General features: G+C 32.5%; 1 protein-coding gene, 1 long non-coding RNA gene and 1 pseudogene across 3 annotated transcripts; 1 reads left to right on the top strand and 2 right to left on the bottom strand.

Annotated features, from left to right (window-relative positions):
• Positions 1 to 3,353: 3,353 nt before the first annotated feature.
• On the bottom strand, positions 3,354 to 4,898 carry LOC107628978 (RHOMBOID-like protein 13 pseudogene; annotated as a pseudogene). The gene is made up of 2 exons (XR_015907558.1): positions 4,828 to 4,898; positions 3,354 to 4,485 (listed from the first exon to the last, which is right to left on the bottom strand). The product of XR_015907558.1 is annotated as an RHOMBOID-like protein 13 pseudogene (transcript).
• A 2,429-nt stretch (positions 4,899 to 7,327) lies between these two features.
• LOC110269911 (uncharacterized) lies at positions 7,328 to 11,453 on the top strand. The gene is made up of 3 exons (XR_002358752.2): positions 7,328 to 7,761; positions 8,256 to 8,375; positions 9,275 to 11,453. It is a non-coding gene; the product is annotated as an uncharacterized LOC110269911 (long non-coding RNA).
• Positions 11,454 to 14,169: 2,716 nt separating this feature from the next.
• LOC107628979 (uncharacterized) lies at positions 14,170 to 16,005 on the bottom strand. Its single transcript, XM_088508949.1, has 3 exons — positions 15,592 to 16,005; positions 15,044 to 15,266; positions 14,170 to 14,776 (listed from the first exon to the last, which is right to left on the bottom strand). Exons 1-3 carry the CDS (start codon positions 15,977 to 15,979, stop codon positions 14,584 to 14,586), a joined length of 804 nt encoding a protein of 267 aa, XP_088365075.1. The 5' UTR covers positions 15,980 to 16,005; the 3' UTR covers positions 14,170 to 14,583.
• Positions 16,006 to 25,484: the final 9,479 nt, after the last annotated feature.

Here is a 25,484-nt window from a genome sequence, read left to right as displayed (position 1 = left end):
GGATGACAGTTGGTCCGTCATATGGCGGCTAAAGCCCCCCTGGAATACAAGATGCAAAGTCCATCTGGTACACCTTGAATACCTCAGACATGCTGTAAACTTCATCAACATATGTGGCCGAATCTAGCCGCGACTGAGCACAGCATGCGATTGCATGGAAACAGGGGTAGTGCAAGGCCTAAAAGTGGCCACAATCGCAGGTACAATCTCTAAGAGAAATTTGATAGATACCCAACGAGAAGTTACCTATAGGAGTAGTCTCTGCTGCGGTATACTCAGATTGATGCCTGTCGAACATTGTCATCGTGAAGCACCTTAAATCCCTCAAGTTATGCTCAATGGCTTTCACAAGCGCCTGGCAAAACCGGTGCCTAGATCCAAGCTGTGCCTCTGCCGTCTGACCTCGGATAACAAACAACTCTGCAAGCCGTAGATATGTCGACTTCACTAATGACGTCACTGGTAGATTCCTGGTGCCCTTCAAAACAAAGTTGACACACTCAGATATGTTGGTCGTCATGTGACCATATTGTCTACCACCATCCTTGTGCTGTGTCCACCTCTCGTACTCCATCCTGTTTGCCCAATCACACATAGCTGGATTTTCTGTCCTCATTATATCAAACCAATAATCAAATTTAGCCTCTGTCTTCGTATAAGCAACGTTTACCAGCAACCACCTTGCAACATGCCCTTTGAAGCTGAGAGCAAAATTTGCGGCAACATGCCGAATGCAAAATGCCCGATAAGCATGGGGAGGTCGCCAACCACTATCAGGTGCCTCTAGTGCAACCTTGATGCCATTGTGCCTGTCAGATATCACCAGAATACCTGGTTGTGGAGTCGCATATCTTCTCAGGTTGGATAGAAAGTATGCCTAAGACTCTGCATTTTTTCCTTCCACAAGTGTAAATGCAACAGGCAAGATGTTTGAGTTCCCGTCTTGAGCAATAGCCAACAACAAAGTCCCTTCATACTTGCCAACAAGTGCGTACCGTCGATGCTGACTAGCGGCTTATAGTGTCAGAAAGCCTTAATACATGGAGGAAATGTCTAGAAAAGACGATAAAAGTAGACTATTGATTCATCAACCTAATCACCCACTCTAACCGGAGAAGTCTTCAGCAGAGCAATCGTACCCTCCATGGTGGATGTCACCCCAAGGATCCAACGGGGCAGCTCACCATAAGACTCTTCCCAGTCGTCGTAGATCTGTGCTACTGCCATCTGCTTCGCTATCCATACCTTCCTATAGTTAGGCCTGAAACCATAGGTTGCCTCCATTGCTTCCTGCAACACCTTAATCGTAACCGAGGCATTGACTCTGACCAACGGAAAGATCCTTGCACATATGACATGATAATCAAGCTGTTTGTGGTCGCTCGATATCGATGTGGCCACATACGTCTGCGGTCTGTTGTACCTCCTAACTTCCCAGGTGCTCTTCCTTTACCACAGCGTGATACGAATCATCCACGTGCACCCTTTTCCAAACTCCTTGCATCTCCCGTGGTATTTGAGATGGTCTGACTCCATCACCATGTACTCAACTCCACGCCAGATGCTGTAATTTTTACACTCAGCACAACTTTCTCTTTACTTTGGAAAGATTGACCAATCTGAAATTCCGTCAGAGTAGTCGCATCATGCAGACCCTGACCTGCAAAGGTTGCCTCTACGTTTCGCTGTTGGTCGATGGCTTCCAAGTTCAAGGTTGTCAAGTGTGGAGGATACTGTTGTGTGCCGAAACCCGAAGCTCCATGGGGTGTATGTGTATTGCTCGGAATATCATCATCACTGTCCCCAACAATGTCGACCAACTCATCGTCCGAATCATCGTCCCACATTGCATTCTCAACTCGATCCGGTCCGGCCTCAACTTCAAAATCAGGAACACCATGAGGCACACCATCAGTACCAACCGCAACACATGGAGGATCGGGGATCGGACCTGAATGTGCTACCACAGGCATCGACGTCGAGACACCACCCATCGTCGTCGACTGGGGATTCGGCGCCGAAGCTCAGAGCTGTCGACGCCATCTTCTAACTTCGCAAACAACTCGGTATTCTAACCTCTGCAAAACTCCGCCGACAATGAAACAAGACATGCATGTCTTCATCGGACCCTATCACAAATGTCTCATACTTCACACCGGCTGACACAACGACAATGAAAATTTTGTAGAACAATTTTTTTACCCACTCTGTCCCCCACACACACCAGCTTCTGTAATATGCTCTGTTTAATCTCTGTCAACGTACTCGACGACCGGATAAAAACACTAAGCGGTTCCCTATCCATAAATTTAACACCGTGCCTTTTGCTGTTTTGAATTTTTCCAGAGCAATGCACTAGAGCCAGAAAACTCTCCTCACCATCCATTTGTGAGAAATGGCACTCCTCTTCTACCTCAAAACCTTGGAGAGGTATATATAGCCAACCACCACACACAAATACTCAACATAAACCGCTACTGCCTCCAGCAGTTTACGTTCACGCCACCCAACACATAAACCGCTACAGCACATGCCACATTCAACAGAAATTGTTGCTGCCTATAGTAGTTTATGTGTAAAACGCTAACCCACATAAACCGTAGTTGCCAGTAGCGATTTACTTTTTTCTATAAACCGCTACTACCAATAACAGTTTCTATAGAGATATGAAAAATTGCATTTGTGTCTTGCCATTTCAAAAATTGTATTTGGGTAAAATTCTTCTCCAAATAATTTATTTCAGTAAATTGTCTTAAAAATTAATTACCAAATTAATTATCAATATAAAATATACATTAAAATATAAAATATATATTAAAAATAAATTAAATAATATATGTATTTATACATAAATACATAGATTTTTTTCATATAAATTTTTACATATTTTATTAGTGAGTGTTATAAAAAAATTCTCAATTCTTATATTCATCATGTGTATATCCAATAACCAATATGTTTTGTTCTCCAAGTGCTTTAGTTTGCTTCAAACAAATAAATTTGTGGACAAATGATGTAAAGAAAGTAAGAAACTAGATCACAATCAATTTTACATGAATTTTCTAAAAGAAGAAATATTACATGCATGTCTTGATTCACAATTATATATAAATTAAATTGACTAAATTTAATTTAGTCATTATAGTGACAAATCGAATCAAATAAATTCAAACTACTAGATTTATATGTAAACCAAATCTTTTAGTTTTGATTTAATAATGTTTGAAATCCACCCATAATGAATCGAAACCATATGTTTTAAATTAGATCCATGATTTGTGTCTCTAGTAAACTGATTTGAGTGAATTCAATTTACATGCAACGTATACTAGTGGTAAATCAAATTCATTAGCTTTGATTTAGTATATAAATACATATATAAGCAATTCGAACTCACGTTTTGAATTACATTTCACCAAATCCTCCCTCCACCCAAAAAAATCACAACATTCAAACCGTGGAAATAGAAGACTACCCAAATCGTATTTATTAGTTAGATGACATTGTCTATATTGCTGATTCCATCCAAAGAAGTTAGTGAATGAAAATTTAATTTCTTTGAAAAATAAATAATTGTTTGTGATGTTAAGCCTCTAAAAATTTCATTATATGCGTTATTAAGATTTTTAAACTACAAATGGTAGTTAAGGTAGTGATTTTTGTCTGATCCCAAAAACCGTACCGACGATAAGGATGGATCAGTCACGGATTCGATCTCAAGGAAGTTGAAGTCAACAGCACCAGATGTCTTCAAGCTCAAGATGAAGACAAGTATGATCCAACCCAACAAGGAGAGTGCCCAGTAATTGTTCATACCATGAATCAAACCCGATGCTATAGCATATCCAATCACAATTCCTGATAAATGGCCAAGGAAACCTGCCCGAGGGTCAATAATCGAAGTAAAAACAAGCGACTCAAACGGTGCGAAACTGATTGGAAGCAAAAAGAATCGAAAGATATCCAACTTGGAGGAAGGCTGCTTAACAGCAAGAATTGTCAGCCACCCGAATACAACACACGAATAACCAACAGCTGGAATTCGGCGAAAATACTCCAGTTTAAATCTCTGAATCAATATGTGGTACATTCCAAGAACCAGCAACCCTGATAAAACAACCAATACAAGTGTGTATTGCAAATAGTATTCAACACCAAGACCCAAGTGCCCTAATTCCTCTACCGCCCCCCCAAGAAACCAAAGTTCAATCATGTTAAAAACAAGATGAATAACCCTTATATGGGAGAATGCAGAGGTGATGATCCTCCAATAATGCCCTTCAATGACAGTCTCATAGCTCAGACCAACATGTGAGTATCCAATATTCTTCTTCCGTATGTAGAACCAAATAGCACTGCATATTCCTATGATGCAACTAGTTGCTGGCTTCTCCAAGATCTCATAGAACAAAGGCTTCCCCATTTACCAGAGCTCCTAACTTTTCCAGCCACACTCTTGCAATTTCCCAAAGATCAAAACTTCAGCTGAAAGGGTAGCTTACTTTACAATCCAAACAAGATAAAAAGAGTCTCTTCAATCAGAAGCTCCCAAAAACTATTGAGACCACAACCAAATACACAATCCCTAAATCAAAAGCAACCCCAAGTGTAGAAGAAATTCATCACAAAAAGGGAATTGCAGGGGAGAAAGAGAGCATAAAGATTGTATCTTTGTGGTGGGAGAAGGACAAGGAGTTACACTGAACAAGTTCAATTCAATTCAATGAAATGCTATACGGATTCTTCGATTGTAGAGATAAATTGAAAAAAGGGTTTTTGGTTGAAGAAAATAAGGGATGGATCAAATTGGGAAGAAGATTCTCTCACCTGTTAAGTTACTAGACGATTCGAGTTCTTCAATTTGGGAATGATGATGCTTGATGACCTACGCTTTTTTCATGACTACAGTAAAGTAAATTAGGGATTTGGATCCATTTGAATTTTATTTTAGAAAATAAAGTGTGATCTTTTATCTTTAAATTATTTTTTTTTATATCTTTTGAAAAAGTCTAAAAATCAATTAGGATATAATTAGGATATAATTATTTTGGATTTAATTAATTTTTATTTTTAATTTTAAAATTTAAAAAAATTAGGATAGTAGATATTTTTTGTTATAACGAATTTATATTTTAATTAGTTAGTTTTAAGTTGACTACACTTTAATTGGTTTTCTAATAAGATTGTTTTTTCTTTTTCTTCCAATATCAACAATTAAAAAAATAATTTTTTTATGTTTTATTTTATTTCAATCTAAATATAATTATAACTCAAATAGTATAATTTTTTTTTTCAATTAATTTCTCTTTCTCATTTAGAAATATCAATTTGAGTTTTACTCTTAACCTAAAAAAAATTACATAAATAAACATATTTTATGTAAAAGAATAAATAAATAATAGGATATCTTCTATGTTCGATCCTTTCATGTCAATTTCGATACATTATTAGTGCAATGTTTCATGATATCATTCATTTAAAATTAGTTTGAGAGCTTATGTTCTTTTTTTTCTATTTTTTATTTTATTTTCATTCTTGGCAAAAATTATTGAACCAAACACACCTACATGCAAATAACAAGAGTTAACAATTTCTATCATTTTTATTGGATAGATAATACTTTATAAATTCAATTTCAATTATCAATCAGTGTAAGATGATTAATTGTGTATTGTATATCAATAAAATTAATTATTTTTTAAATTTATTACTTAAAAATTTCTCTAAATATATAAATTTTATAAAAGAATTGTATAAAATTATTTTCATAAATAACATATCAAAATTAAATTTATATTTTACAATCAAATTCTCTATAAACTAAAAATTAATTATCAAATTAGTTATTAATATAAAATATATATTAAAATACAAAATATATATTAAAAAATAAATTAAATAACATATATATTTATACATAAATATATAATTTTTTTCATATAGATCTTTACATATTTTATTAGTGAATGTTATAAAAAATTCACAATTCTTACATACATGTATATCCAATAACCAATATGTTTCGTTCTCCAAGTGCTTCAATTTGCTTCAAAAAAAAATAAATTAGTGGGCAAATAACGTAAAGAAACTAAATCACAATCAATATTATATAAATCTCCTAAAAAAGAAATGTTACATAAATTTCTTGATTCACAATTATATGTAAAAATTGAATTGATTAAATTCAATTTAATCGTTACAGTGGTAAATTAAATCAAGTAGATTTAAACTACTAGATTTATACGTAAATTAAATTTACTAGCTTCGATTTAGTAATGTTTAAAATCCACTCATAGTAAATCAAAACCATATGCTTCGAATTAAACCCATGGTTTGTACTCGTAGTAATTCGAATGGATTGAATTCGAATTAAACCATAGTAAAAAAAATCCACAACATTCAAAATGTGAAAGATGACTCGAATCATATCTATCGGTTGGATGGCGTTGTCCATATTGCTAGTTCTATTCATGAAGAGGCTAGTGAATAATTTTTTTTTTTAAATAAATAATTGTTTATGATGTTAAGTCGCTTAGAATTTCATTATATGTGTTAGAATTTCATTATATGTGTTATTAAGATTTTTAAACTACAAATGGTAGTTAGAGTACAAATGCAAGGTGGAGAAGTGATAGTAGTGATTAACTAGGTTTAAATTTTTTGGAAGTTTAGGTAAATCTAGTTTAGGTTTCGAATGTTAGATTAAATAGGCAGTAGAAGTTGGGCAATAATTTAATTTGCTTTAAGTTTTTTAAATTTAATTTAATTCTTAAATGTTAGATTAACAGGCCAGTAATTTAAGTTAATTTTAATTTATTTAAAATTAATTTAGTAAAAATTTAATTTGTTTAAAATTAATTTAAATTAGTTTAATTTATTTTAAATTAATTTAATTTAATCCTTAAAGGTTAGACTTTAAACTAATGTAATTTAATTTAGTCTAATTTTATAATTTACGTATTGAATATTAGATTAACTATGTACCGTTAGAATTTAATTTAATTTGATTTAATGCAATTTAATTAAATTATTGAACGTTAGATTATATGTCTAAGGTTGCAATATAGTTTACATCAAGGTTCTAAAAATCGGACCGGACCGGCTGGTTTAACCGAGTTAACTGAAAATCAGTCATTTGGCCGGTCCGGTCCACTCCTAAAATTGTGTTGAAAAAACAGTCGAATCGGCAGTTAACTGCCAAACCGGTCAAATTTTGAAAAGTATTTGTTTCCAAAATTCACCAAAACGGCATCGTTTTGATACTTTTAAAAAAAATTAAATAGCTGAAGCTGAAATATCAAACCTAACCCCCTTCCTTTTTTTCTTCTCTCACTCAAAAAATCCTAATTTGTCCCCTGATCCCCTCACTCCCTCTCTTTTCTTTGAATTTCCAACAACCACCAGCCCACCACCCACTAGCCTTCATCCGAAACCCATCACTCACACTCGTCGCCGAACCCTTCTCCTTGCCGTGGGTGCCATCGTCGTCGGTGAAAAAGTCTGCTCGACCATCTTCTCGACGTTCCTCCTTTCCTGGCCGTCGCACGAAGGGCTGCGTTGAGCTCCTGGCGTCGCCGTCGCAAAGGATTGATGGGTCCATCGGTCGTTGTCTGTCCAAGCTCACTGTCTCTCTGTCCGAGCTCACTTCCTTGTTCGAGCTCTCTCTCTCTCTGGCTCTTTCTGTTTGAGCTCACTTCCCTTCTCCGTCACTGTCACTTCCGATTCCGTCGTCGACGTCACTTCCTTTCTCCCTTGCTGCCGGTACTTCAGTTTATTTTTACTTGTTTTCAATTTTTTAATAACACTGATTATGTGATTTTGAGTTGACGGGTTTACTATTTTGAGTTACTGAGTTACTATAATACTGACTTTGTGGTTCTGAGTTGCTGGGATTAATATTCTGAACTGCTGCTGCTTGTTTGAGTTAATTTTGTTTATGGTTAATTTTGTTAGTTTCTGATTTTCTAATTTGGAAGATGCAATCACAAAATAATTTTCTAAGTTAAATTCGCTTCATAGAATAAAAATATATGTTAATTTTGATTTTTTTTTTTTGTAGAACATTATGTTTGTTATTTTTATGCGTTTTGATTTTGTTTAGTGATAAATTTTGTTAATATATGTTTGTTATTTTCTGAGTTTGGATAATTTTGTGTTTTGTATTGTTGTGAGAATTGAGACTAATTGATTATGGAGGTTGATTTGTTTGAATTTGTGTAAATTGTGTTGTTTTTGTTTTGTTTGGATGGTGTAAGCTGAAATTGAAGGAGCATATGCAATACTGCATCAATCACCCTGAGGAGATAAGCAAGCTTGCCAAGGTACAGAACCAAGTCTCTGAAGTTAAGGGTGTCATGATCGAGAATATTGAAAAGGTACATACAGATGCCTTGCAAGTTGCGATTTATCGGCACTGCCCACACTGCTGTGTTAATTGGCTTATGGCGATATAGTTGTTATTGCTGAAATCAAAAAGATTAAATTGGTGGATCATAGATTTTATGTTTCTACAAAGTATAGATGTTGTTTAAACGTTCAAAATAAAAAAGACATGTCATAACACAAAGTGGATCTTTAGAAAATTAACATAATACTTAAACATCATAAATGAGACTGTTATATTAGTTTAGTCAGCAACTTTTTCAAACTTCTCAAACTCATGCTGTTATAGAGTGTTAATATTTTAACTAGTTCTGATTAAGCATGTCAGATTTAGATCCGAGGTATTATCAGTTATATATTCTTATTCTTTTTGGATTTTAAGTCATTGTAGAAACGTGAGAATTTTGTTTCAATTAGATATGCAGTTTTCTTTTTTCCATAGTATCTGTTGATCTGGTTTTAAAACTTTAATTAAAATAAAACAGGAAACTTTAGTTGTGCATGTAGCTTAGCCAATTAATTTAGTAAAAAAGAAGCCTTTAGAGGAACAGGTACAGGGAGAGCAAGGAAAATTTGGTATATTTGAAATTATATATTGAATTTTTATATAATTTTAGTGTGTATTTAATTAATTTGGTTCAACCAAGGTTCGACTTCGGTTGGACCATTGAACTATTGAATTAGTCACTTAACCGGTTTAATGATCGATCCGGTTCTTACAACCTTGGTTTATATTAAAATTTATTTTTAATAGAATTGTCCGCTTTAGGTGATTTTTTATATAACTTGGATATGATTTTCTTAAAAAGGGTTTGCATTATTTAATGGCCTTTTGGTGAATTGGTTTGTTAATTGTCATGGTTCTAAAAGAATTTGTTTCATCGTCGTGCAGCCCCACTGATGTATCACCAACATGAGGAGGCAGTATGGTATGTCCCTAGATGACAGGATCATACTGTACCTGTAGATAGCTGGCTTAGCCCATCTCGCGAGGCTAAGCGACCACTGATTTAGGTTGGATGAGCCGCTATTCAATGCATTTGTCGAGCAGTGGCAGCCTGAGACGCATACTTTCCATCCTATTGGCCCAGTTACACATTGATGGGTCTTCAGTCTAGAAGATGTCAAACCAATAATCAAACTCGACCTCAATTTTCGCATAAGAAGCATTGACTAGAAACCTCTTGGCATCCTTTCCCTTAAAACTCAGCACGAAATTCACTGCAACGTGTCTAATACAGAATGCACGATAAGCAACTGGCGGAAGCCATCCACCATCACGTGCCTTCAAGGAGGCCTTGATTCTGTTGTGCCTATCCGATATCACGAGAATGTCAGGCTGAGGAGTCACATGTTGCCGTAAGTGAGATAGAAAAATGACCATGACTCCGCATTTTCACCCTCCACTAAGGCAAAAGCAATGGGAACAATATTATAATTTCCATCCTGAGCAATCGCAACCAGCAAAGTTTTCCCATATTTGTCATACAAGTGAGTTTCGTCAACACTGACCAATGACTTACAGTACTTGAATGCCTCGATGCACGATGGGAACGACCAAAAAAGTCGGTGAAAAACGTTGATGACCCGTCAACATGGCCTCCAACTTGCACATGACTCATCTTTAGAACTGAAATACTACCTGGCATCGTTATCTGCACACTAAGTACCCACCTTAGCAACCATTATAAGCCTCCTCCCAATCCCATATATCTACATGACGACTTTCTGCTTAGCCAACCACACCCTCTTGTATGTAGGTGTAACCCCAAAATGTGCCTCCATCGCATTCTGCAGAATTTTGATGGACACAGCCGCATCAGCTCTGATCATAGGAAAGATAAAAGCAGATATCACATGATAATCAAGCTTCCTGTGATCACTGGAGATCGAGGTAGCCAAACGTGTATGAGGTCCGTTATACCGTCTGACCTCCCAGATACCCTTCCACTACCGTAGAGTGATCCAAATCAACCATTTGCAGCTGTTTTCAAACTCCTTACACTTTTTGTAGTACTTGGTATGGTCTGATTCCAGCACTTTGTACTCAACCCCACAGCGGATGCTATAAGTCTTCACACATAGGACAACTTTTTCTTTATTCTGAAACTGCTAACCGACTTGGAACTCAGCTAGACCTGCAGTGTCTTGTGAATTTCTGGCCCTAAAACCAGATTCTACATCCGGGAACCCCTGCTATCTCATGGCATCTAAGTCTAGAGTCGAAAAAGTACGGTGGGTACTGTTGAGTTCCCGAGCTCGATTCTCCACCAGCCCCAACAGAAATACTCCTCCCTATGTCATCATTGCTGTCATCGTCAATCATGGCGGGCTCGATATCATCATTATCCCCTAGCATGTCTTCCACCGCATCTGGTTCTCCAATCTTTCCAGAATTTGGGAACATAACAGGAATATTCATGTTAGCACCTATTTCTGCAATCTCACCTGGGTGTAAATCAGCTGCGAAAGAAGGAGATGCCACCAAGTCTCCCGCAGATGCTAATACAGGCATAGATGAAGATGCAACAACAGGTGTTGAACTAGAGGCTGCTGCCATTTCTACTTATTGATGATTCCGGTTCGATCCTCCTGAGCTAGAGACCATATCCACAACTTGGCCAATAGTTCAGGAATTCTCACCTTCGAAAACTGGTGACAACAGTAAAATAAAACTTGCAGATCCTCATCACTGTCTATTACAAACGAGTCGTACTTCATCCCATCACGAACAACAGAAATCAGAATTCTATAATATAATTTATCTATCCGTTTCATTCCATGCAATCCCAATTTCTGTAGTATGGTGGTTCTGAAAATTAACAAGGCTCGTAGAAGGTCTGATAAAGACACTCAACGGATCCTTATCAATAAATTTTATATCCGCTCATATTTTCTTCTTAATCGTGTCTTTGTAGCGTACACGAACTAGAAAATTCTCTTCACTAGCCATTGTGAATTTACCTCTATTCAACACTCTATGTTATGATCCTATTTATATAGCACACGGTCCTTATGTAAATTGAATTAAGTCAATTCGATTTAATCACATGCATTACTTTGCTAGTAAATCGAATCTACTATCTTCGATTTATCATGATTAGGTTTTATGTGTAAATCGAATCATATTGATTCGAATTACATGCATTAAGAATTCCCACGTAAATTGATCAACAAAATTCGAATTATAGGCGTATGATTAAATCAAATTAATATGATTCGAATTATAAGTATTGCTAATAAATCGAATGTAATGACTTCGATTTACATGAAATCAAAGTAAATCAAATTAACTTACTTTGATTTACATAAAATGAAGGTAAATCAAATTATATAGATTCAATTTACATAAATTTAAGGCAGTCACATTTACTCTTTACATTTAGGACATTTACGCATATTATAAATCCTAATGAATAATTTATGTGATTTGCCCCCAATTTTTTTTCTTAATCTAATCCATAAATGTCATTCAACCAAAATTTACATGTAAAATATCAATTCCTAAATCTCCACCTTCCTTTGAGGCTTTTAACATCTAATAATGGACCTTCTTTTTCAGCCCAAATAAGAAATATTAACTTGACCCAAAACATTTATTTTAGTTGTACAATAGTAACTTCAATCCTTCCATAACACACCCAGTGGTGGCAATAGTTAGGATAAAGTAGGATTTGGATTCAATCTTAATTTTATTTGTGAATTGAAATTTTTATATAAATTTAACCTTACTTTATTCGCAGGTTGAGAATATCCCAACTCTAATCCTATTCATTCTTAATTCGTGAGTATCTAACCTTACTCGCGGGTTACAAAAAAGATGCAACATTATTATATAACTCGATCATAATTTAAAATAAAATTGATTTCTATGTAAAAAAATATTAAATTATCAATTAATGATCTTCTCTTAATGACTAAGGATCTTTTGCATTTAGTGAGAGGTCTTTGGTTCAACATCTATTTAAAACATATTTTTAAATGGTATTTGCTACGGTACGATAATAAATTCATACGTATCGGTACAATAAAAACATAAATAAATAACAAAAAGACATGTGGATTATATTATCTATGTCAACATTTAATTTTTTTTTAAATATATATCATATCAATAATTTTACTAAAATACCCTTATAATTTAATTAAACAAAAAAATCTTTTTATTTAATTTTACAAAAAAAATCTAAATATTCCTTTTTTATATCAAACAAAAATAATCTATTTAAATTAATCAAATTTTAAAATTCAACTAACTTTAGATTTATAATTTTAAATTTTAAATAATTCAAAAAATAAAACAAAAGCATCTTTAGTTATTCATCACACTAAAAGAAAATTTTCAATTTTATTAATACTTCCTCATGAACCCTAATATCTCATACATTCATAGTAAAAAAAATAAACATCTAAAAAACTAAAAAAAAAAAAAAAGAGCTTCATGTTCTGGGTTTTCTTATCTCACCTTCAACTCTCGAACGTCTCTCACTCTCAATTCTCATACTCAAACTCTCTCTTCTCTCTCACCGTCACTAGCCGACTGGCGTCTCTTTCGGTCTCATTCGAGTCTCGTCTCCTTCACACTCGCCGGCATTTCGTCGTTCGTCTCGTCTCCTCACCGGCGTTTCCACGTCTCGCGGCATTCCTTGGGCTCCTCATCGCAGGCAACAGAAACAACTTGTCGGGTTGTTGTCGCTCGTCGTCTTCTGATTTCGGGTCCTCGCCATCGTCGAGTCGCTGTGGATCGTGGACCGTTGTGGGGTCGTCGCTTGCTAGCTGCCAACTACTATTTATTTTATAGGGACCGATATCATGATTCAATTCCTAGCTTTTGTTTTAATTTTCCTTTTCTGATAGGATTAAGGTAATTAATCATGATCACTTTAAAATATATGATTCTGTTTTCACGTTTTCAAATTTTCTTAGAATGTGAAAAACTGGTATATGTGATTGTAGAGTAGCATAGATGGTTCCTTTGCATAAAATAAAAACTTTTGTGAAATCTTATTATCTGTCTTAAGGCCTTCATCACCATTCATTTTTTTTCCGACCATGATTGCAGAGCTGCCACTGAATACACCCCCCCCCCCAAAAAAAAAATGATATATTATTAGGGTCCATCAACCATAAATTCATGGTGCTACCCTAATGACTCAGGTTACAAGTATTTGCTAATCAGGTGGCTTTAATTTTATGAACCAAATCTGTGGCATAATATATTAACAATATATAAATGCTGGAGGAGTGATCATTAGATACTTTTGTTATAGGCTTATGAGTTTTGATCAGCATATATACTAATAATAATCTTATGAAAAGGATGAATGAATATAATGATGGTGGATATGCAAATATCTTGATACAATGTGTGTTATAATTATCAAAGCCATTGAAGATTAGAGGGAATCCATGAAGGGGCAGCCGTTTGATGAATCATGAATGATGTACCCAACTAATGTTTATAGATTTTTTTAATAAATTCTGATGAACCAATAAGTTGTAGTACTTTCAGTAACGATTTTCAGGGGCCATTTATCACACAATCAATCTATGCTATCGTGATCCTATCTCTTTACAACATTTCAACAGATAAATGCACGATTTTCACAAATAGTGAGCCAATCTTCAACAAGTAGAATGGTCCCAATTTTTCAAAGAGTCAGGCTCATCTGCACATTTTCATCCTAAACATTTAGTTTAGAATGCGTGAACTCTAAACAAGGATTTTGTTAATAAATATCTTAAAAATTTTGATTTTTCAATATAAAAAGGGTGTTCTAAATGCACTTAATTAATCCATAAATAAAATATAAGTTGATATTACGTTGTTACAAGTAATACAACACTTTGTACAATGAGAATAAACTCTTTCTTCATATCAGTCAGACAAAGTATAAGAAGATGTGAGCTATATTCACCTCTACATATTTTGACAAGACATGCTTAATTTTTCATTTTCTCTACCGTTTTCATACACAAAACAACACCGAAGTGAGTGAAGCACGTATGACCAAGGCTCCATTCCTCGAAAGCCAAAACTGAGTTCATGTAAAGGGTTTTGACACTTCAATTAGAACCTTCTGAAACTGTTCATTCAAGTCATCAAGTGATCCAGTGTTATCTGTCAATATATCTACTTTATTCCTCTTCACATCAAGTGGCCATTTGAGCATTGATCCTGTTCCTAGCATCCTCTTCATTTTATTTGTCTCTCCCCATGAGTCTCTTTCTCTGTGTTTCAAGATCAATCCACACAACTATAATTGGCTTTGTGAACTTGTCCATCTTAGCCTCGAACAACAAGGGGACATCAAAAACAATAACCTTGTATCCCTTCAGCCCCAGCTTCACAACTTCCCAAAAGATTCCAGAGGATATATGGGGAGCCCATAATCTAAAACATGATCACAACGAAAATTCAAAAGAAATTCAACAAACTAATCCAAAAAATGATGCATTTTAGGAATTATTGAATTGAAAATACTAGTTATGGGTTAAGAATTATAAAGTCTTCAACTTTAGCCTACTTTAACCTTAGAAAATTGACAAAATCTAGGATCTAAAATAAATTACTAAAAGAAGTAGCTTTGAGCAATCGATATATGCAAAATTGTTAAGAAATTTCTTGTAAACTAAAAGAAAAAGAGTAAGATTTGATAACCGATTGAGAAATTGGCACTTATCAGGATTGGAAAAAACAATCTGGCCAAGCATGGGTCTATTGACTTCTCCATTTTCAAGGAAGATTTCCTCCCCAAAAGCTGCAACAACTTTTTTCCATCCACCGCTACCTTTCTTCAAAGCATCCTTTGAATTCCAAGGGGTGATCTCAAAGTCCGCTACTATATCTTCATCAGACAAATTTGGAGCTTGACCAATAATGCCTTGGATTTACAACAACAAAAAATTTAACTAGGTGATTATTTCAGTAAGACATCAACAAAATCAAGGTTCAGTGATAATAATCAGCAACAAATTTAACTCACTGATGATTTTTCATCAACCAAAAAATTAGCTCAATGATATTTTCAGTTACAAATTAAGCTTACAGCAACAAATTCAGCAAATCCTTCATTCATGATTTACAGCAACATTTAGATCAGCAACAAGGCAAATTAATTGATTAGCAATTCAACATCATCTCAAAATACAGGAAGAAGGGAAATATGGAAAAGACAGAACAGGGGAAGTGATGATGCAGGGACTCACCAACGGTCCACGGTCCACGGCGACTCAGGGACGACGAGGACCCAAAACCAGAAGATGACGATCGACGAAGACCCGACGAGTTGCTTCTGTCTCCGGCGACAAGGAGCCCATGGAAGACCACGAGACGTTGAAACGCCGGCGTCTCTACGCCGGCGACGAGACGCCGGCGAGTGTGAAGGAGACGAGATTCGAGTGAGACCGAGAGAGACGCTAGTCGGCTAGTGGCAATGTGAGAGATGAGAGAGTGAGTCTGAGAATTGAGAGTGAGAGACGTTCTTTTGAGAAAACCCAGAACTAGAAGCCCCCTTTTTCTTACTGTTTTAGATGTGTATTGTTTTTTAGTATGAATGTACGAGAGACTAGGGTTCATCAGTTTATGAGAGAGCATCAATAAGATTGAACAATTTTTTTTAGTGTTGATGAATAATTAAAAGTGTTTTTGTGTTATTTTTAAATTATTATAAAACTAAATTTAGTTGAATTTTAAAATTTAATTAATTTAAATAAATAATTTTTATTCGATATAAAAAAGAATGTTTAGATTTTTTTTTTAAAATTAAATAAAAAGATTTTTTTGTTTTACTAAATTATAAGAGTATTTTAGTAAAATTATTGATATGATATATATTTTAAAAAAAATTAAATGTTGACATGGATAATATAATCCACATGTCTTTTTGTTATTTATTTATGTTTTTATTGTACCGATACGTATGAATTTATTATCGTACCGTAGCAAACACCTTTTTAAATAAGTATATGACATATACATATGTAGGGTGCGGGTTGGTCGGGTAGGGTTCAGGCTCAACCCGAACCTTACCTGACCCGCACGAGAACCCTATTACACCCTACCTTACTCGTTGCGGATCGGATTGACAACCATACCCAACTCGCACGAAAATTCTATCTACATACTATCCTACCTGTTGCGGATCGGGTTGACAACCCTATCCGATCGGATTAAATCGGATCGGGTACCCACAGATAGAGTGCATATTGCCACCCCTAAACACACTTATTCTATTCATATTATATGTTATATGTTAAGTGCTATCAAAAAATTCTTCTAAAATAAAAAAAATTAATAAAATAAAAAATATTATAATTTAGTCATTATTAATTTTATAATTTACATCATGGGTAAGTTTTATAATACTAATTTAATAGCGACTAAATTTTTACTTTTATTTTACTTCTTTATTGTAAAGGAACTTGATCTCTGAGTCATGAAAAAAAAAGGGAAAAAAAGCAAAAATATATTTTTTTCTTATTCAGGCAAAAGTGTTGAATGTTTATGCATTGGATTTTTATAAGCATTTGAAGAGTAAATGTAAATCTCTGTCGGCAGGTTTCCCCAAAAGAGGGATAATGATCTGCCTTAACGGAATGAATTCAATTCCATATATAGTACTTGGTCCATTCAACATGTGCTACATTCATTAATAATGTTTTCTTCTCTTATTTATTTACAAGATGTTAATTTGTTTATATGAAAATGTTGAACAGTAGTGTGCTCCAACCATTTTTAAGTGTGGTTAAAATAGAAGCATCATTGTCCAGAAGCCATAACTTAAAAATTTCAATTTATGAACTTAAAAAAGTTTGATTCTATAAAATAAGAAAATTAGTAAAGTAATAAAGTTAAGAGAAATTAAGATTTTTGAAAATAAAAAAGTTAATGAAGTAAAGAGTCAATTACTCTTAAATTAAAATAGTAAAACATATATTTTATAATAATTAAAATTCAATAATAATTAACTTCTTATTTTATTATTTTACTAATTTTTTTTATTATAGATAATTATAATTCTACAAAGAAAAAAAGAGATAGATTTTAAAGGGAAAAAAATAAGGGAAAAAATGGATTTAGAAAAAAAAAAAAGATGAATATCTTTCTAGAGTGCTTAATTAGCGGGATTACTTAACTATGGTTTAATAAATTCTCGTGTTTAATAATGAATTAGTGTTTGGTATAATGGATTAAAAGATATTGTAGAAAAAAAAATCTTACTAATTAATTAGCTAGTTAAAAGTAACTATGAAAATATATTAATCATTTTACATGCAATAATATCTCAAAGACAATAAAAAATAGTTAAAATTATTTTAAATTATTTTATTTAATATTTATTAATTATTATTAGAATAATTATACAATTTTAGATATAATAAATATATAATTATAAATATTATATTGTATAAATAATTATTCTTCACATACAAGCTATTTTACTATACAAGTTTATACAAGTCATTTTTCTCTAAATTACCCTCAAGCACGCGTCTTACGTACACACATTTCACGCGCCTCTTGATTTAACAAATTTCAATCAACATGCACACGTTCTTCTTCGTGCTGTTACTGCACGTTCTTCTTTCGTTATCATTGTCACGCCACCACCACCACCTCTTCCTCATTCTCTTCCTCCTCATCCTCCTCCTCCTTCTCTTCCTTTTTTCATTAAAATTTTTTTTCCTCCTTTTTTTTTCTCATTCTCCTCCTTATCTCATTGTTGAAGATAATGAATAATTCAAATTCTCAATTGAATCGAAACGAAATTGATTATTGTTTTAAATCCAATCAAGTAGCTGAGGTGTGGTTCGATTCTAGTTAATTTTTTCGTTAGTAGTTTATGATTCTGTAGGTGAATAATGTTTCATCATTGATAATTTGAATTAAGTATAATGTAAAAGTTCTGCATTAAAGAAAATATTTTTCTGTATTTGCAGCAAATTTAGGTGTAACACGAAGATATTTAGGTGTAACATGAAAATATTTGGGTATATTATTTAAGAATTTTCGGTGTATGTGTGCTGATAAATTCTGCGTAATTCAAAACTCTTCTCCATCCTCCTCATTTTCTGCTGGTGCTTCTCATCATCTTCTTCTTTTTTTTATTTAGATTTTTTTTTCTTGTTTTATCTTCTCAAATTTCTTCTTGTTTTACTCTTTTAACAAGAATAAAAAAAACAAAAAAGAAGAAGAAGAAGAAACACATAATGGTACAAAATTACTTGGAAGAGGATGAACTTAATTACATTCATTCAACTAAAAGAAAGAAAAAAATAAGAAAAAAAAGAAGAAAAAAATGCAGCATTAAAGAAAAAATTTTCTATATTTGTAGCAAATTTGGGTGTAATACGAAAATATTTGAGTGTATTATTTAAGAATTTTCGGTGTATATGTGTTGATAAGTTCTGCATAATTCAAAACTTTTCCTCTCCCTCCTCCTCATCTTCTGCTGCTTCTTCTTCTTCTTCTTTCATCGTCATCATCATCTTCTTCTTCTTTTCTTCTTATTCATCTTTTCCTTTTTAATTTGTTTTACCTTCTCAATTTTTTCTTGTTTTACTCTCTCACCAACATCACCTCCTCCTCCTCTTCCTCCTTTTTTCATTTAAATTTCTTCTCTTCCTTCCTTTTTCTCATTCTCCTCCATCATAAGTTATCTCGTTGTTGAAAATAATGAATAATTCAAGTTTAGATTATCAATTGAACCATCACAAAATTGATTATTTTAAATCCAATCAAGTAGTTGAGGTGTGGTTCGATTCTAGTTAATATTTTCGTTAGTAGTTTATGATTCTGTAGGTGAGTAATGTTGTTTTTGTTTGTGAAAATTGTTGTTCATTGTTGATGGTTTGAATTGAATGTAATGTATAAGTTCTGCATTAAAAAAAATATTTTTCTATATTTGGATGTAACACGAAAATATTTGGGTGTATTCTTTAAGAATTTTCGGTGTATGTGTACTGATAAGCTCTGCATAATTCAAAACTCTTCTTCTCTCTCTTCTTCATCTTCTGGTGCTTCTTCTTTTTCTTTTTCATCATCATCTTCTTTTTTTTATTCATCTTTTTTTTTTCTTGTTTTATCTTCTCAAATTTCTTCTTGTTTTACTCTTTTAACAAGAATAAAAATAAAAAAATCAAATAAATAACAAAAGGAAATACATAATGATACAAAATTACTTGGAAGATGATGAACTTACATTCGTTCAACTAAAAGAAAGAAAGAAATAAGGAAAAAAAGAATAACAAAAAAAAATGCAGCATTAGAGGAAATATTTTTCTGTATTTGCAGCAAAATTAGGTATAACACGAAAATATTTGGGTGTATTATTTAAAAATTTTTGGTATATATGTGCTGAAAAGTTCTGCATAATTCAAAACTCTTCCTCTTCCTCATCTTCTGCTACTTCATCTTCTTCATCTTCTTATTTCATATTCTTATAATTCTTCTTGAGAGGAAAAAATCAAATAAAAAAAAATACGTAATATTACAAAATCAATAGAAAGAAAAGAAGGAAAAAAACAAAAGCAACAAAAATAATAATAAAAAACGACGATAAAGATGAAACACATGAAAAAAAAGAAGAAAAATACAAAAAAGAAGGAGGAAAAAAAGCATCTTTTATAACGATGAGTTATGAAAATCAATGAGTAACGCGCGTGTTATTTCTATAATAAATTAGTAACTGCAAACAATAATTCACAACAATATATATCTTTTCTGCTAGATAGACAATAAAAATTGTAAATAATACAAATAACGGATTATAATATTGGTCCAACAAAGATAAAAACAAAAAAATTCGCTCTCAATTATTCTCATCAAAAGTTAGGGGTGGCAAAATAGGTCGGACTCGTTGAGTCGACCCGTTAAATCCGCTAAAAAATGCGGGTGAGGTTAGGATTTGGAATCTGCTAAATTGGCGGGTTTTGGTGCCTGGTGGAGCGGGGCGGGCTGGTCTGTTGGGCCAAAAATTTTTATTTTTTATTTTTTTATTAAATAAAAGAGTGATTACTATTATAAAATTAATAAATATAAAATTTTCAAACACTTTTTTTATTCTTCTTTTAGTTATTAACTTTATTTATTTTATTTTACAATTTTGTATATTTGTTCGAATTATGTGACTTATTTTTTAAAATAAAGATAATTCTATTGTTAAATATTATTTTGAACAATTTTATTAAAGTTAAAAATTAAAAAAAGATAATAAAAAAATATTTTTTAATTTGACTATTTTTTATTTGTATTTGATTTTTTAATTATTATTTTTTAGTTAATTTTAATGAACTTTATTTTGCAAAAAAAAAAAAAAAAAAAAGAGTCAAGCGGGCTAGCCCGCCAACCCGCCAATCTACCATAAAGTGAGGCGGGCTAACATTTTGAACCCATTTTAGTTGGTGGGGCGGGACGGAGCGGGCCATCCCATTTTGCCACCCCTACCAAAAGTTCTATTTTTACATTTTAATTTTTAGCGATATTTTTTTATTCTATTGACCACCGCAATACTACGCTCTTAAATTCTCTCATCGGTGACACTCCATTTTTTACTGGCCACACTGGTTGATGTTAATCCGTCTCTCACAGCAAGAATTAGTGTCGCCACTTCTTCTCTACCTAGCCCTCTCATCGACAAAAAAACTAAATATATAATTAAAAATAAAATTAATCATCCGCATATCTATTAAAATAAAACATCAAATATAATTTAATTGTATATACTTAAATCCAATCCAAAAAATTAAACATCCAATTTAAAATGAAAAAAAATCATCCTCATACCTAATAAAATAAACATCTAATATACAACAGTACCAACCCCACGCCTACAACACCAACCACGATATTGGTTTGGGACTTCTAACCGCAGCGATTGGAAACAGCAATCACGAGACAACAACAGAAAGGGACTATGAAAAGCACACACGACAGTGAAGGAAACAGATGGAGGTGCGGCTATGGTCGTGTCTAAGAGCAGTGCAAGTACAGCGGTTACAGTTGTGACAGTATGGGTGCGGGGTAGGGGTGGCAAACGAGCCTAAACCCGTCGGGCCGGCCCGTATAACCCGCCAAAAAAGGCGGGTTAGGCTGAAAAATTAGGACTGTCAAATAGTAAAAGCCCGCCTAACCCACACCGCTTAAATCGCGGGCTTTGGCGGGGCGGGGCGGGCTTCCCCGCCGGGCTTAGTATTTTTTTGGCAAGGGGTATTTTTATAATTTTTTTTTCCAAAATCCAACTTCCCCCAACCCAACTTACAAGATAATGAAGATGAAAATTGAGTGTTTTGGATTATGTTTATTTTGTTTTAGAAACAATATTTATAATTATATTTTGGATTATGTTTATTTTGCTTTGGAACAATATTTATAATTATGTTTTGAATGAAAATTTGGTTTATAATTATATTTATTAGATATTTATAATTACAAAGACTTTAATGTTTATGAATATAAAAATTATTTGTTTATACTTTTAGAAATTATAATCGTTAAAAGTAAAAAATAGAAGAGATTTTTTTATGCCTTTATATATATTATTTAATAATTAAAAGTAAAAAAAAAAAAAGATATTTGGCGGGCCGCCGGCCCGCCAGCCCGCCGTTAGGCGGGACGAGGTGGGATTCTGAGACCGCCTCACTAGGCGGGGCGGGCTTCCCTGCTTGCCACCCTATGGGGGGAAAGCGGTGTTCGGTTGTGTCTGCAAAGGGTGGAGGGATAGCGGCGTTCTGCTACTGAGTGCGCATGGGACAGTGAAAGATCCAAACAGGGGGTCCGGCTATGGATGCGTCCGAGAGTGGTGCAGGTACAACGACTACACGAATGCGGATGAGAGCGGCATTCGGTTGCATATGCAAGGGGTGGAGTGACAGTGGCATTCTGCTGCGTCTGAACGGTGTGAGGGAAATAACAGCAGACCGGATATGAAAAATGTATGGTAAGCGATGAGCGTGGAGCTCTGGAGTAATCATATGAATGAGTAATGGAGTTACATGCAAATCTTTATCTTTGAAATTTTAAATTTAATAATTAATTAATTAATTAAGAATATGAATTAATTTACCTTTTTTTTAGGGTTTGTTTGGATAGGTTTATAAATAACTTTTTTTTTACTTTTAACTTATGAAAAGGTATAGTATTAATGTTTGATACAATCTTTAAAATCAAATTGCAACTTTCTAAAAACTATTTTAGTACTTATAGAGAAGTTAAAAAAAATGATTTCTCTTATAATAAATTTTTTTTATTACTCTTCTCTTAAAATAAAATACTTTTAGAACTAAAAAAAAAAAAAACAAACACAAAAATAAATTATTTTTAATATAAGCATTTATTGCTTAAACTAATTTTTCAAAAAAAATTTAATTAGGCTATTTATCCAAACTGAGTCTTAATCTGTTGTTTATATTGTGTACTATATATATTATTTTCCTATATTTTCTCATATTTTTTTTCTTTCAATATCAACAATTAAAAAAAACGTTTTTTTTTTTGTTTATTTTATTTCAATCAAGTATAATTACATAGATAAACATATTTCATGTAAAAAAAATAAATATATAATAAGGTATCTTCTATGTTCTATCCTTTCATGTCAATTTCGATACGTTATTAGTGCAATCTTTCATGACATCATTCATTTAAAAATAATTTGAGAGCTTATGTTCTTTCTTTTTATTTTTTGTTTTATTTTTATTCTAGACAAAAAATTGAACCAAACACACCTACATGCAAATAACAAGACTTAACAATTTCTCTCATTTTATTGGATAGATAATATTTTATAAATTTAATTTCAATGATCAATCAGTGTATGATAATTAATTGTGTATTGTATATCAATAAAATTAATGATTTTTTAAATTTATTATTTAAAAATTTATCTAAATATATAAATTTCATAAAAGAACGGTATAAAATTATTTTCATAAATAACATATCAAAATTAATTTTATATTTTATAATCAAATTCTTTATACACTAAAAATTAGGGTAATTTACTGAAATAAATTATTTGAAAAAGAATTTTACCTAAATACAACTTTTGAAATGGCAAGATGCAAATGCAATTTTTCATATTTCTATAGAAACCGCTAGTGACAATAATACTTTATAGAAGTACCGATTTATGTATTGGATGGGGTGAACGTAAACCGCTGGAGGCAGTAGCGGTTTACGTTGAGTGTGCTTATAAATTTGTAGAAGACAGCCGCATATTCCTCATTTGGTGTGGATTTTGAGTTTGGCTAGAGAGATAAAATTCTGGACAGAGAGAGAGAGAGGAACACTTTGAGAGCGGATTCGAGGTTTCTCAGCGTCTACCTTCAGTTGGATATCATGACAAATAAACAGAGCTTGTACCAACTGAACGGCGTTGTCTATATTGCCGGTGCCATTGTCAACGAGGTTAATTTTGTTTTATTTTTCTTAGCATTAGCATTTGTTAAATAGAATATGGTATGTAGGATAGAGGAACTAGAATTTATAACTTAACCCTTGTAGTTGAGTATTAGACTTTGCATATTAGGGTGTAGAATGTAGTAGGAGTGTACATACAAAAACCAAAATATTGATAACCGGTTAAAAAATCATAATTAAAATTTGGTTAACTAACTCAACTAAATGAATTTAAAACCATATCCATGCTTTTCAAAATTAGCTAAGGAAAACGAAATTGGTTTAAAAATCGATTTTTGTGCGGTTAAACAAATTCAGAACCAAATTTTAAAAGATTTTATTTTAAAAGTCTAATTTTAAATAATCGATTTTTACCAAAGTTTCTTTTAAGAAACAAGTTTTTTGGCCAGATATCGGTTTTTGTCGAAAATGTGTTTATTTTTTATAATCAATTAAAAACTGATTTTTTTTTATTTTATAACCAATTTTTTAATTATTTAATAAATTAAATATTTAACAATTTGATTTGTTAATTGAATAATAATTTAATTGTCTAATTGTTTCATTGTTTGGTTATGGTATATATTATTTATTTGGTATAATTAGATAGGGTTTTTTCTTGTAGAAAGTAGAATTTAACTACTTTGTGTATGTCTCTTCTGTTGGGTGCAATCAAGTAGGTGTATCTACAGTGTGAGGCGGCAATAAAATATGTCTATGCATGACAGGATCATCCCTTATTTAGAGAGGGCTAGTTTGTACCACTTGGCCAGGCTAAACAACCGTTGGTTCTGGTTAGACGAGCCTTTGGTCAGTGCATTCATTGAGAGGTGGCGCGTGTTAATATGCTCGTATAGGTGAGCATCTTTTTTGTTAGATTTAACCACTCTTATATGATTTATAAACTAAAATAACTTATGTGTATAGTATTTCTGTTAGGATAATGTTAGGTAGACAAAAAAAAACAACTAAAACTTACTTTATTTAGTATTAATTAATTATCACAATAATTAATAAATATTAAATAAGACAAGTTGAATTATATAAAATAACTTTAATATTTTCTTCCTCAAATGATCGCTTTACATGATCCATTCAATATTAATGTGGAAAACGGAAAACCAAAACCCACGCTAAAAAAAAGTTTTGAGGATTCATTGCCATCCATCATCACATAAACTAATTAAATAAATTGATAAGGACAATATAGAGATAGAGTTCAATTAGAGAATTAATTATTTTCCGTGAATATCAATTAATTTTTTTAAAAATCTTTTATATTAAATTTTAATTTTTACATTCTAAAATTTAAATTCTAAATTATATATCTTAACTCTAAATTCAAAATTCTTCCAAAAATTTTAATTTTATAAACTAATAATATGTTTTTATACTTATCTTTATAGATAACAACAACAGGTTGTCAAAAGTGTCTAGTAGAGAAGAATATTATATATATTTATATTCACATCAAACTTTTTTTAAGGTTTAATTAGTTAATCTTGGGTACAACAAAAGTAGTAACTAACCTCAACATACAATGCCTTTTTCATTTATGGTTTAACCACTCATCTAAACATAGCGAATCAATAAAAATAATAAATAAATAAATAAAGGTTCATATATTGATCTATACATATATATAAATCCTATTGTAGCAACCAACATTTTCGCTTCAAAATGTTCATAAATCACATACTTC

The sequence above is a fragment of the Arachis ipaensis genome, chromosome B3, assembly GCF_059453495.1.
Source record: "Arachis ipaensis isolate K30076 ecotype BB chromosome B3, ASM5945349v1, whole genome shotgun sequence".
NCBI classification, from domain to species: Eukaryota; Viridiplantae; Streptophyta; class Magnoliopsida; order Fabales; family Fabaceae; genus Arachis; species Arachis ipaensis.
The sequence above is the reverse complement of the archived record's forward strand: the minus strand, read 5'-3'. Positions and strand labels throughout refer to the sequence as shown.

Bases quoted from the DNA above. Each gene is read 5' to 3' on its own strand.
- LOC107628979 (XM_088508949.1), bottom strand. From the start codon at position 15,979: ATGCTCTCTCATAAACTGATGAACCCTAGTCTCTCGTACATTCATACT. The intron at 15,267-15,591 runs GTGAGTCCCTGC...TGTAAATCCAAG, and splicing joins CCGTGGACCGTGGACCGTTG to GCATTATTGGTCAAGCTCCA. The intron at 14,777-15,043 runs GTTATCAAATCT...ATCATGTTTTAG, and splicing joins AAGTGCCAATTTCTCAATCG to ATTATGGGCTCCCCATATAT.